Genomic DNA, 13,484 nt, shown 5'->3' on the forward strand with positions numbered 1-13,484 from the left:
TTTACTAGCATAGAGAAGTTTACAACGAGCTAAATTCCCCCTGTGGTTTCAGCACTGTTACTGTATTTCATGGTCTGTGAAATTGATTTGTTTCACTTCATATCACATCCAGTTGAAAGTGCAATGTAAAAGTGTAACCTACCTTTGCTTAAACATAGATTGAACCAAACTTGTCATCAGTGTAAGAAAGGCAAACATGCCCTGCTGCATGATGATAATGATGATGGAGCTTTTCAAATGTGCAGACAAGTAATTACGATTTTAGAGAGATACTCAGTGTTTTTTTGGGTTTTTTTTTTTTTTGTAAACGTGGCTGAGTACAATGCCTTTAGTTATTGCATCTTATGTTCTTTTTGTTTCCCAGAAAGGAGCTTAGACACAGTTAACTGTACCAGTGTTCAGCATTGTGGTTTTGTCACCTGCTCAAACAATCAGCAGTGATGGAAACTGACAGCTGGAGCAACTCCACTTTGTCCCATTTCTTTTCTTATTTTTTTCCTAACCTTTCTTTGTTCCTCCCATTCTGCCTCTTCTTCCCTCCTCCCGACTCCCTGTCTCTCCTTGCTTTCTCCCTCTCTTCTCCTCCATTCTTAGAGTCTCATGTCCCAGGGGCAGTCGTTCCCAGCTGACCAAAAGAAGCAGCAGCAGGGGCCAAACAAGTCTCCCAAGAGGACTTCTCTGTCTTCATCGCCATTGCCACCTGCTCCGCCTCCTCCACCCCAGAACAATCACTCTAACCTCTTCCTCTCGAGTGCCCTGCTGGGGCTCCCTGAACCCCACCACCCCAATGGAGTCATCCAAAGCACCACTCAGGACGCACCTTTGGCCCTCATCACCAAACCTCGCAAAGACTCTGCCTCTCAAGGAAGGTCCCCGCAGTGTGACTCGGATGCTGGGTCGATGCCTGTCAATCTGTGCACAGGGGCGAGCAGGACCCAAGCAACTGCTCAGGCTGGGCCTCTGTCTCAGCCCCCCACTACCTCACCCCATGCCACAGGCCATGGATCTAGAAAGAACAAGACCCCCAAGGTTAAGGGACAGACACCAGTGCTGGGACATGGTCAGGAACAAGCAGACCCTTTATCTGCCTGGAAGGGCTTCTCTCAGAACCATTTGGTACAGTCTCTAGTAGATTTGTTTCGTGGAGGAGAGTCTGGGATTGGCATTCCTGGAGTTAGTATCCCTGGGGTTGGTATTCCAGGAGTAGGGATCCCTGGGACATGTAACCCCACTGCTGGTCTCCCCGCTAACAAAGAATCTGACGACTCGGGAGATGATGATGATGATGAAGATGATGACCTTGAAGAGGAGGAGGATGAAGAGGACTCAGATGATACTTTGTCTGGTTTGTACCTTTGATGTACAGAAGTAAAAGTAACTAATGAGCTGACCATTAAATAGGGTAACTGTGATTATGTTTCTTGTTGTTCTTTTGTTTCTGAGAGGAGGTAGACTATGCAATGTTTTGGATTTTTGCCTGGGGAAATAACCAAAAAAGTAGTTGCTGTTTCTGCAGATTGACTCAATACAGTGACCAATTGTTTCAGCTTAAATTAACATAATTTTCCAACGCCTCAGTCATTTAAGAAATTCATTTGAAATCCCAGAAATACAGCCATACAAAAAAAAAATCATTCATTTAACTGTCAATTGATTTAATGCCTCATTTATTTTAAACTATCATCTCCTTATCAGCTCCTGATTTTCCATTTCAGAGTCTGACAGCAACTCAGACAGTGACATCTCGGGGAAGAAAGTGAAGGAGCTAAAACTGCTGCCGTCTGGCTCATCTAAGAAGGAGATAACTCCCCGCAGGCTAACCAAAGGCCCAGAACTACTGAACACCTCAACCAATCACACCACCACCAGCTGCTCTCCTCTTAACCTACAGGTCATCAAGACTCCCACCATTGTCACCAGCTCCAGTGCCTTGGCCTATCAAAGCTCTCCAGGCTCATCCTCCTACAGCCTAGGCTCTCCATTAGGTGACGTGTTCAAAAACCTGTATGAAGAAAGTGTAAAGTGAGAGTGGGGGGGGGGGGGGGGGTGTTTAATACGGTTTGATACTGGTTAATGCCAAAGCTATTGTATAGTGCCTAGAGGTAGTGTATACTCCCATCATCCTAGGATAACTGTGAAGAGGGATTGTTACTTTTAGGGAGGGAGGAAGGAACAAGGCAGTTAGTTGTCATGGCCTAACTGGTGCTCTGAGGTCCTGTAGGGGCATGCCTAAGAGCCCTGACAACTTGTTTGGCACAGCAACAAGGTTCATTTCCGCCCTCTTTCAATGCGGAGAGATTATCTACAGAAAAAATAGGACATATGTGTAGCTTGCCTGGAATGTTCGAAGCAGAGATTCCAGTCTTTCCCCGACTGCAGGTAATTTTCTTTACTCCGATGAACACTGTTAATCAGACAGTACCATGTGGGCTAAATTCACTCCTAGTACATATCTATATCCCTTGACATTTTAATTTTATGATTGCAATATGGCACTCTAGAGAATTGTGAGCATATTTACTTTTTGTGATGCTGCTCTTTGTGATGCTGCTGTGTATGTTACAGTACATGCCAGGTAGGCCTACTGGTAAGTTCAGGGACAGTGCCTTGCTGCTGCTATGTGTGTGAGGTTTACCAGTGCTGTGGTGTACTGTCAGATTGATGGTTGCACTCTGTCTCTCCGTAGGCTTAGGAAAGAGGAAGAGGGTGATGGATGAGAAGGAATTGATGATACCTCTGGAGCTGGGGTATGTACAAGAGGCTGAGAGAAAGGAGGTTCTTTTAAAGGGGTCCACTCCCAGTTTTTGTCACTTCCATGCTCACATCTATGCATGATCACAAATGTTTCTTGACTGTGTCATTTTTTTCATTCTTGAAAACCCAGGTGGCGGAGGGAAACACGAATCAAAACAGTGGCTGGGAGGCCGCAGGGTGAGGTTGCCTACTACGCCCCGTGTGGCAAGAAACTAAGACAGTATCCAGATGTGATGAAGGTACCTCACCCTCACAGCACTGCAGTTGAATGTCCATTCATAGATACAGCAGAAGCAAATATCTTGAGCCATACAGATGAGCAATTTAGTTTCTAATAAGACTTACACAGAGAATCATTGTGGTTGGCATGGCATATGATTTTTTTATGGGAAGATGTTTTTGGTCATAATTCCAATGCTGCTCATCCACATTGCTCAAACAAATGCTTGGGTATAATGATTTGTTGTGTGTTATCTATGATATTGCTCCAGCTGCAATCTGTCCCTAGCCCCACCCCCCCACCCCGCTTTCTTAGATCCACTTCTTGTGCCACATTTTTTCACCTATTCTTCCCCCTCAAAAAATGATTAATGGTTAGTTTTGGGATGCACAGCTTCGGCCTTGTTTGTACAGTATATCATAGTGTATAATCTTTCTTTCATGAAAAGCTCAACCACACTTATTGTCACAACTGTCTTTGAGTGTAGTCGTGCAAACAAAAAGCTGTCTACTCTGTAACATTGGCTCACTGTAGTCAGGCAGCAGGCAGTAAAAAGCCTAGCAATGCCACAGATAAAAAAGAAAGGGCCTGAATTGTGCACCCCAAGGTCAGAACCATTTTTCTCTCCTGAGATCTCTTGCTCTTTTTTGTCCCCTGGCTTTTATAATGATTAGTAACACTGCACAGATGCACAATGTAACCGCAGACTCCCCCAGTCTAGTGCCTCCCAGTTGCTTTTCAATGTCGCTAATTTCGCATTTTTTTTCCTGCCTAAACCAACGCCATTATTATTTTCTCTTCTGTAGTATCTATCCAGAAATGGAATAAGTGGCATCACGCGTGATAATTTTAGCTTCAGTGCAAAGATAAGGGTTGGTGACTTCTATGAAGCCAGAGAAGGACCCCAGGTGACTGCCTTTCATCTCTCTCTTTCTCTCCCTGATCCCTGTTCATCTTTTCATCTAGTGACAGGCAAAGCTTCATGCAGCAGTCACTGTCAGGGCATGGATAGGAATCAACCAAACCCTCAGTAGTCCTAGTTCATAGACCTCTCACTGTGCATGAAGAAATGCAATAATCAGCTGACATTACTTCCACAGGTGACCAGTGATATGTGCCACGTTCTGTGTCTGTTATACAAAGAGATAAACTTTGTGTTTATTATTGGAAACAGTATATTTATATAGTTTATTTAGTATATTTAGCTGTTGTTTAATAACTGACAAATTATTATTTAATCTTGTCAGCCAGCTTTCTACAGAGTATTACAGAAAACACTGTTATATAGGATTTTAAAAATGATGTGAAATTTCTATGTTGGATAAACCCAGATAAGAGTCTAGATAGCCAATGAATTTAATGAACACTTAGTTATATGAAATTATGTGTGTCAACAAGTCATTCACCATTACATTTCTTCTGAACCCTCTTAATCTCTCCATCTCTACTTTTTTCATTTTCTCTCTCCCCACTCTCTAGGGTTTACAGTGGAGCCTACTGAAGGAAGACGAGGTCATTCCTCGTATTTTGGCCATGGAAGGTCGTAGGGGTCGTCCACCTAATTCAGAACGTCAGTTAGCAGGCGAAGGTGCCAAAGGTTCCCGACGGAGGAAGGGCCGACCCCCTAATGTGGGCGATCCACTGGCACCCGAGGGCCCCAGTCCCAGTGAGGTCAAACTTCTGCGCAAACTAGAGGCTCAAGGTTAGCAGAGGAAATGACCCTTGAAATATGTTTGTTACAAGTGTGTGTGCCATTAATCAACCAGCCATTATTCAGCTATCAGAGGCCAAAACAGGGATTACAGTTTTAATATTTTGTGAATATATGTACATGTCCACTTAATATTTAACATGCTACTTGGTTAGATCCCCCTACAATACTTCATAGGCAGTCATGTAGATATTTTTTTTAAGTGAATCCAAATTTTTATTATGTTTTATTATGTTTTCTGAAAGGTGAAGAGTAAGCTCTGTGTCTGGCTGCAGCAGCATTTATTGAATGCATTATCTTGAAATTTCACAGTGACAGTGCTTTTCTTCCTACTTTGTGCAGAAATAGCCCGACAGGCTGCTCAGATGAAACTGATGAGAAAACTGGAAAAGCAAGCACTGGCACGTGCAGCCAAAGAAGCTCGGAAACAGCAAGGTGAACTCAATTTTTTGTGTATTTTGCAAGCGCACAGAACTGTAAGGATTTCACAGATGGTTATTGGTTTGGTCATTTGGCTGATTCAGACGACTTTGATCTAAATGTGTGTAGTAAAAAGACTTACTGTTTATAGATCATTAGTAATCACTCACTTGTATGTTCATATTTTTTTCATCACTTAAAAACACTAGGTTTATTTTTCTTGCCCAGTTCCATATTACTGGTTGCTGGTTTCATAAATCAGGGTTATGCATTTTTTAATTCCTATATTTGAATCTAAAAATCGTATCAAAATCTCAAGACTGTTTGCTTAATCCTCCTGAAACTCAGAATTAGAACCAGGCATGTTATATATTCATAAAAATATTCCACCTACAACCTTAGACCAGAGAAGACAGTTTTTTACATCACTATTTTTATATTGTTTATTGTTTATAGTTTCAGGTTATATTCAAAGAACAGAACTTAGGACAGAAGCGATTATAGAGGCAGCAAGTAATAATAATGGTAAGAATGACTAAAATTAAATGTAATAGTACAATAATGATAATACTGAGAAGAAGAAAAAGAATGACAAATAAAAGACCAAATTGAAAACAGGAATATTAATTACATGATTTTAGATTGTTTGCTCATCTATTGCCATGTGCAATATTTGGGGATTGCCTGAGGTTATGCAAACTGTACTAGTACTGTACTAACACATACACATAGTGAATTAATTACATTGAGGATAAATTTGAGGATGCATTTTTTACACATAAAACCCTTCTGAGTCTTGTTGTTTGCCATTAGATCATCAGATTCAATGTTGCATTTATAAATATCCACATAGAAAAAAAACTATACATTTTTATTTTCAAATTTTCCAGTTACTAAAATTCCTTATATATTCTCTAAAGGTCATGAATTTGGTGGCACTGGTGACCTAAATGCTGTCTGTCTATGTCTAAGCTGCCCTGTCTAAATTCCTAAAAGCACAGGTTGCGAGTTTAATAATATGCCACAGGCATAAGAATCAACTCACTTGTGGATGACTTGCTTGATAAAAATAAACACTATGCTGCACTCTAAAGCTTTTGATATTGATGATGACAGTATTTTTTTTTAGTTGCATCATTCATTCCTCTATGGGATACCTCATATTCACAGTGTTTGTTTTAATGAGTATGCCTGTGTTGTTTTTTTTTTGATGATTGTTTTGTGTGACTGAGTCACAAATCTTAGTTATGATTTAGTTCTCTGAGTTTCTTTGTCTCTTACAGAAAATACATTCTGATCTTAGCGAGACCTCCTGGATAAATAAAGCTTTTGTAGGTAAAGTTTCATAGACACTAATAAAACACTGACTTGACTCTTGTAGCTATCATGGCAGCAGAGGAGAGAAGGAAGCAGAAAGAGCAGATCAAGATTCTCAAGCAGCAGGTGGGTTTTTCTTACATGTGTGCTGACAAATCATTTCTTCTCTCCTTATCTAAGTGTCCTGACACACGTAGTCCGTATGTACTGCAGGAAATGCTGAATAGTTATTTTGTGAGCCTTTAAAGCTTGCTTTTCAATTATCATCATTGTTTCGAGTATTAAACTTATTGTTGTGACTTACTTCCCTCCTCAATTGAAAAAGAGTGGTGGGAAAGTGATTTTATCTAAGGATGTTTTCCAGTGTGTAAAATATTAAAGTGATTATGTTTTTTTAACAGGAAAAGATCAAGCGTATTCAGCAGATTCGAATGGAGAAGGAACTCAGGGCACAGCAAATTCTGGAGGTACAGAATCTGATCCAATAGCACCTCTGATTAAGCAGAACATTCCTGGATAGCTTCAGCCCCTCAGTCTATAGTGTTTTAATCTTCCTAAAGCTCATTACTGAACAGCAGCATGCATTGGAGGGAGCTGCGTCTTCTTAGGCATAATTCCACATGGAACTAATGCTAAATTGGTCTTGGTTGACGGCTGTTGAATATTAAAATTGCTGTTGCTGCCTCTTCAGACTTTATTTAAATTGGACAGAAAAGTCTTTTTTTCATCAGACAACAGTAACAGTTTAGCATAAGTGGGTCGGCAGTGGGGGTGGGGGGGGAGAAAGGTGCTGTTTTCCACACGCACAAACACAAATGCAAAGATGCATTCACACATACATATGCTGGCGCACACAATTATACTGTGGGAGCTTCAAAGTGTTTTAGCAGGACTAAATCAATTTTGAGTTGACACGGTTGGCAAGCCACTCTTAACGGGAGGCTTCAGCATTTTCACAATTATGTGTTAAAGAGATACATTATTCATTCTCTGTGTTTTACAAATTTGACAGGCATTCAGGAGCATAAAATCTTTGCTCAAACCAGAACACTGCAAACAATCAGTTAAAGTGCAGCAAAGCCTTCATCCAAGACTGATTGATATATGTCTCTCTGTGATTCTTGACCTTAATCTTTATTCATAGGCCAAACGCAAAAAGAAAGAAGAAGCTGCCAATGCCAAAATATTGGAGGCTGAAAAACGAATAAAGGTATGTTTGTTTTAATGAAACCCTCGAAACAGAGAAATGACACTTAGTATGATATTCATACGCATTCAATCTGCAACCCTTTCCCCCTCACATTACATATACATGATGTGAGCAGATGGATTAAAACTTTTCATATGTAGCATGATCTTGGGCTTTTTCCACTTAAGAAGTAGCTTGCAATAGAATTAGAGCAGCGTTTTGAAATGGGCGGAATTCCATCAGTCTGTAGTGATTTTTATGATATTGGCGCTATGGAAGCATATTGATTTTTCCCTCATCTTCTCTTTCTTCCTTTCAAGGAGAAAGAGTTGAGGAGACAGCAGGCTGAGATTCTCAAACACCAGGTGGGCATTCACTCTTGAGCGTAACAGTTACCGCTAAATAAAACCATTTATCTCAAACTTCAGTAAGAATTTGTTGCTGTGTATGTGTGTGTGTATGTGTTTATGTGTGAGTCTATACTGTATAACTGTGGTTAATTGCCAAACATCTGTTTAATGAAATTCTTCAGTGTTTCTCTTTGTTAAATCCCATGCTTATTGGTATTGGATATTACTTCTGTTCCATAATGTTTTGCCAACTCTCTCTGCCAGGAGTTGGAGAGGCATAGACTAGATATGGTATGGGTATGTTTATTTTTGTACATCTAACACCTGCATCGTGTAACTGGTTGTGTTATGGTTGTCATAGCAATGCATTAAGTGTAGCACTGGCTGCTGTCATACTACATTCTTCTGCATGGCTTTCCAGCAAAACCAACAAAAAAGAAAAAAGAGTCAGTATGCTGCCTCCATCTGCTCGTCCTGAGGGACAACTGACCCTGTCACGGTGGCCAGGCAGCTTCTGTCCCCCCTCCCCCATCCTACCCCTTTTACTCAGAATGCATTCCAAAGACTGCTAGCCAATCCACACTCACTGTCTAAAAGTGCACTCGAGGAGTTTTCATCCATCACATACATTGTCTAACTGTTGTATCGGAGTAGCCTGTGTTACCCATGAGTGCTTGACGATTTCGGCCCAGACATTGAGCTTGTGTCTGTTCGTCCGTGCATCTGTTCTGCAGTCCACAGAGTGCTGGACTTTAACCTGCCCCATCCCAGCCTCTCTGTCATTCACTGTTCCTGTACTTTGCACAAAGAATGAAAACAGCTACTGAGAATCATTTTGTCTTCATGGTGGAGACACTTCCAGGAAGATTCCCCCCCTGCACCCCAGTTTGGTGAGGGTACAGAACAACATTTGCTTGACAATAGACCTGATAGATGATACAACAACACTATAATCAGTTCCACCATGGGGACAAATGTGGTTCTGTGTAGTGTTTTATTTTGGCCTGGCTGTTCTGCTTGTAGCCCTTCTCACTCATACACAGTCGCAGCTGAATCTGAAGGTCTGCCTATCTCTGAGCCGACTGTTGCATCAACCTTGACTCAAAATACAATGAAGGGGGGCAAATTGAGATACATGAATTAATCCTGGTATTTAAAGTTGTTACATGCAGTTGAATTGCATTTGATTTATTAACATTTAACATATTAACAATTTAACATATTCAATGTTTTTGATGAATTTGACAGCTGGAAAAAAGCTGAATGCCACAGGCTTCATGTCCTTTTTGAACTTGTCCTTTTTGAAGTTTTCCACTGTAGATAAATCAAACCAGTAAGAACACAGAAATATTGCATCAGAGTGCTTGGCATCCAGCCTTTGTTTATCACAATGACAAAACGATCCTCACAAACAGCCCATTTTCATCACTATGAGCTGGAAATGTCCTTGGCAATAACCAATAGTGGCAATTGTGTCTTTCTGGTGGATCACAGTGACAGCCTGATACGGAGGAACGGGAAACCTAAAGAGATCAAATAAAATGATAGTCGCTAGTGATTCCTTTGCCCTTTTACACTAGACAGTGTGTCATGCACCAAAGAACATAGGTGTCTCACCCTCAGCAGTCACATACTGTACTAATGCTTAATCTGACAAAACCTACAAAGTTGAACTGCTCTGTTTGTAGCTACTCTTTACCGTCATCTAGCCCTTTTTGTTGTCCCCTCAGTAATTAGATTAAAAAGTTTATTCATTTACAGTGCTAATTTTTCAATTTTAATGCTAATATAGCATTTCAGAAGACTTCTGGCAGCCAGCGTTTCGTTGCTTTTCTTGTGTCAGCTTTAGTTTAGAGGCACCGTCACCGATTCCAGCTGCTTCTCTTTTTGAGCCTGTCATCACATCTACTTTGTATCGCATCTATGTGTTGCTTTTTGGTTGTCATTGTACTACTGTACTCTTCACTTATGCTTCCACCATACATGTGAAACTGTATACACGTGAAGCATCGTTTTGTGTCCGTTGAAGTATGGTGCCTCTACCGTGCATCACAATTTTACATTAATGCATACTAAATTTAGTCGACCTTGAGTATTATACGTACAATGCATGCTTCTTAATGAACTTCTGTTTTTTGCCACTCTAGGAGAGAGAGAGGAGGAGGCAACATGTAATGCTGATGAAGGCTGTTGAGGCTCGCAAGAAAGCAGAGGTAGCCCATATGCACACAAATAAATGTAGAAATACTCAGTCCACTCCATAAAAGGAGCCCAAGTCATTATTCCCTGGATGAATTCCTGTTTTCTCTCTTTTTTGTGCGCTTTTCCCTTCCATTCATTTTTTTTTCTACACACTTACCAAGTCAAAAGATTCTGGGCCTCAAGCACTTTTCCTTTGAATGCACAGCAGCATTAGGCTGAATTCTAATACTGCTCAGCAAAGTCAAGTAAACCTTCCTGTCTGTTTTCTCACACACACACCCTCATATTTATGCACACACACACACATACTTCGCTTCCCTAATGCTCCCTTGAATTTTGGACTCTAGGAGCGGGAGCGCTTGCGGCAGGAGAAAAGGGATGAGAAGCGGCTGAATAAAGAGCGTAAACTGGAGCAACGGAGGCTGGAGCTGGAGATAGCAAGGGAACTGAAGAAGCCAAATGAAGACATGTGTTTGTCTGATCATAAGGTAGTTTAAGCAGTACCTCTTCTGGTCAGTGCTAACAATAATAATAATAATATAGGTTTTAGTCCATACACACTCATGGACAGTTGAGTTGTGTGCCTGAAAATATATTGAATTAGAGCAGCAGAATGAAACTTCCCATCAGATCATTTGTATTATTGCCTTTATTGTTATTACTGTTATATTCTAAGTTAAACATATTTTTGAGGGTCAGTACTTACAAATAGTTATGAACTTTTTTTAAGTGTGGAAATGTGTGCCCCCAAGTGGTTAAAGTAGGGTACTGTTTAATGTAGCAGTCATTACTAGAAATTGAAAAGCACCATCTTGATACATCAAGATGTCAACAGATGTGTATTATCATAATTGTACAGTTCAAACTGGATTTAATGTGTTTCTGTCACTGTAACACACACATCAATAGCAAAACATAGTTAACAATGGTAACCTTACCAATTTTCCCTTGTTCAGCCTCTGCCTGAGTTCTCCCGGATTCCTGGACTCATCCTACCAGGACGTGCTGTGTCGGACTGCCTAATGCTGATGCAGTTCCTACGAGGCTTCGGGAAGGTTTTGGGGCTTGATTTGAATGTTGATGTGCCCACCCTGGGCATGCTACAGGAAGGCTTGCTCAATGTAGGGGACAACATGGGTCACGTCCAAGACCTCTTGGTCAAAATGCTTTCTCTGGCAGTCTGTGATCCTGGTTTACCACCTGGACAAAAGGTGAGGTGGATAAAAACTCGGAATATGTAGGCCTAGTAAAGCATGTAGATTCTTAGAAAATCTCTTAATAGTTAATGTACCTAACATTGATTTATTATATGACAGGGACTTTTCTTTAAAATTATTATGTTTGCATTGATATTCATTTTCTTATTTATTTTGACTTCAGGACTGTACATGATTGATTTTTACATTGTGATATTTCTATTTTTGGCTTTGCGCTTTACATTTTAATTTATGTATGTTTTACTCTGCTTTGAATAAGTTAATATGTACAATGTTCTATATAGCTAATAATTATAAAATGACAAACACAGTCCAACTTGTGACTTAAACTTGTCAAGATATGTTCATGAACTTCACCTCTTTGTCATCCTCTCCTCCTCTTCAGACAAAAACCATGCTGGGTGACCATCTGACTAATGTCGGCATTAACAGGGATAATGTATCTGAGGTGCTACAGATGTACATGGGAGCCCATTGTGCCAATACAGAACTGGCTCCTTTGGCCCTCAGTCTAAAGACCAAGGCCTTCCAGGCCCACACACCTGCCCAGAAGGCCTCAATTCTGGGCTTCCTGGCTAATGAGCTGGCCTGCAGCAAAGCTGTTATCAGGTAGGATCAGCTGGTTAACCTGAACAATGGCGCTGTCCAACAGACAGTTGAGGTTTCTGGTTATAAGTGGTTTACATTACTTCCTCTGAAGTAACGTAATGAAAAACTAAACAACCAACACTCCTATTCAGCAACCACAAACTGAAAAAATGTGTCATCTGCCATTAATATTATTTAACACTAACTGTTATATTCAATTGTTATTTAACACTAATTGTTATATTCAGCATTATTCATCAGCCAAAATGGTATGTTTTATTGATGCAGTGGAAAATGCTTTAATAAAGATGCAGCAGGGAGCAGTAATTTGCAATACTGTCCTTTTGATTGTAAAGAAATTATGGAAGTATTAATTTGTGCTCCGGGATACCGGCTTATTAAACTTCTTACTTTAGCTGTAGCTAGTTGCAAGCCTCCCTGAGCTTGTATCTTTTATTATTACTTTCTGAGAAAACTAAAAACATGAATGTACATACGCATAAATGTAACTGGCAGGATTCTATTTTCTCTCACAGTGAGATTGACAAGAACCTAGATCAGATGGCAAACATGAGGAAAGACAAAATCATTATGGAGGGAAAACTAAAGAAGTAAGTTTTCTCAATCTTTAAAAAGTATGAAGTAATTCTCTGAGTACTGTGACGTTGAACCTGTGTGCTTTTATGCAGGTTGAGGACCATTTATGCCAAACGTACTGGGAAGCGGGAGGCCAGTGTGGGTGTGGAAGAAAACCAGTCTGTTGGCACCCCATCCTCTGCCTCCAAACGCAAGCGGAAGCTGGGCGGAGACAGTGATGATGATGAAGATGATGATGACGACAGTGATGACCAAGCAGAAGAGGAAGAAGATGATGAGGAGGAAGATATGAAGAAGGTTAAAAAAGTGGAGACATATGATGAGGTACAAATTATAATTTCATTATCAAAGCTTACCTTGAAGGGTTGTGCTCTGAGGTAAATATAATTTCTTATTTATTTATTTATTTTTGCCATGTCAGGATGACGTTGACCAAGCTACCAGTATCGAGGAGTTGGAGAAGCAGATAGAAAAATTAGCTAAGGTATGTTCTTTAAAATATACAGCCCATGTGGCAAATTATTAGACATTAACATACAGTGTATCATCGAATGCATAGTTGTTACAGTGTTTATTTAAAACAACCATGGGCTTTGTACATTTTAGGCACACTAACATAGGACCATTGAAGAATGATGGGATTAATTAGCTTAATAAACCTCTTCAGCATATCATGTGATAGTTAATGTATCATGGTTTTTATAAAAGGACTTTAGGTGGCAGATGAGTGTTTACGGAAATAAGAGAATCTGTTTTGTGCCATTGCAGCAACATCATCAGACCCGAAGAAAGTTATTTGAGATATCCCATTCTTTGCGCTCCATGATGTATGGTCAGGACCGTTACCGCCGCCGGTACTGGGTACTGCCCCACTGTGGAGGAGTCTTTATTGAAGCCATGGAGAGTGGTGAAGGTAGTT

The 13,484-nt window shown here is 40.4% G+C and overlaps 1 protein-coding gene across 11 annotated transcripts in view; it reads left to right on the forward strand.

The window, feature by feature from the left end:
* baz2ba (bromodomain adjacent to zinc finger domain, 2Ba) overlaps positions 1–13,484 on the forward strand; it is a 62,633-nt gene that overhangs the window by 41,717 nt on the left and 7,432 nt on the right. For 2 of the 11 annotated variants that reach the window (XM_026320426.2, XM_026320431.2), the window contains exons 9-28: positions 595–1,345; positions 1,716–1,985; positions 2,687–2,747; positions 2,885–2,993; positions 3,781–3,882; positions 4,454–4,676; positions 5,028–5,120; positions 6,487–6,548; positions 6,824–6,889; positions 7,567–7,632; positions 7,932–7,976; positions 8,226–8,258; positions 10,109–10,174; positions 10,511–10,651; positions 11,120–11,374; positions 11,766–11,989; positions 12,505–12,579; positions 12,658–12,889; positions 12,987–13,049; positions 13,334–13,478. In XM_026320426.2, coding sequence (XP_026176211.1) covers positions 595–1,345; positions 1,716–1,985; positions 2,687–2,747; positions 2,885–2,993; positions 3,781–3,882; positions 4,454–4,676; positions 5,028–5,120; positions 6,487–6,548; positions 6,824–6,889; positions 7,567–7,632; positions 7,932–7,976; positions 8,226–8,258; positions 10,109–10,174; positions 10,511–10,651; positions 11,120–11,374; positions 11,766–11,989; positions 12,505–12,579; positions 12,658–12,889; positions 12,987–13,049; positions 13,334–13,478 — 3,082 coding nt within the window. The remainder of the gene's footprint in view (positions 1–594; positions 1,346–1,715; positions 1,986–2,686; positions 2,748–2,884; positions 2,994–3,780; positions 3,883–4,453; positions 4,677–5,027; positions 5,121–6,486; positions 6,549–6,823; positions 6,890–7,566; positions 7,633–7,931; positions 7,977–8,225; positions 8,259–10,108; positions 10,175–10,510; positions 10,652–11,119; positions 11,375–11,765; positions 11,990–12,504; positions 12,580–12,657; positions 12,890–12,986; positions 13,050–13,333; positions 13,479–13,484) is intronic. The other 9 variants (XM_026320437.2, XM_026320427.2, XM_026320429.2 and 6 more) reach the window with 5 other exon arrangements.

The sequence above is a fragment of the Mastacembelus armatus genome, chromosome 3 (assembly GCF_900324485.2).
Source record: "Mastacembelus armatus chromosome 3, fMasArm1.2, whole genome shotgun sequence".
In the NCBI taxonomy this organism is placed as follows: Eukaryota; Metazoa; Chordata; class Actinopteri; order Synbranchiformes; family Mastacembelidae; genus Mastacembelus; species Mastacembelus armatus.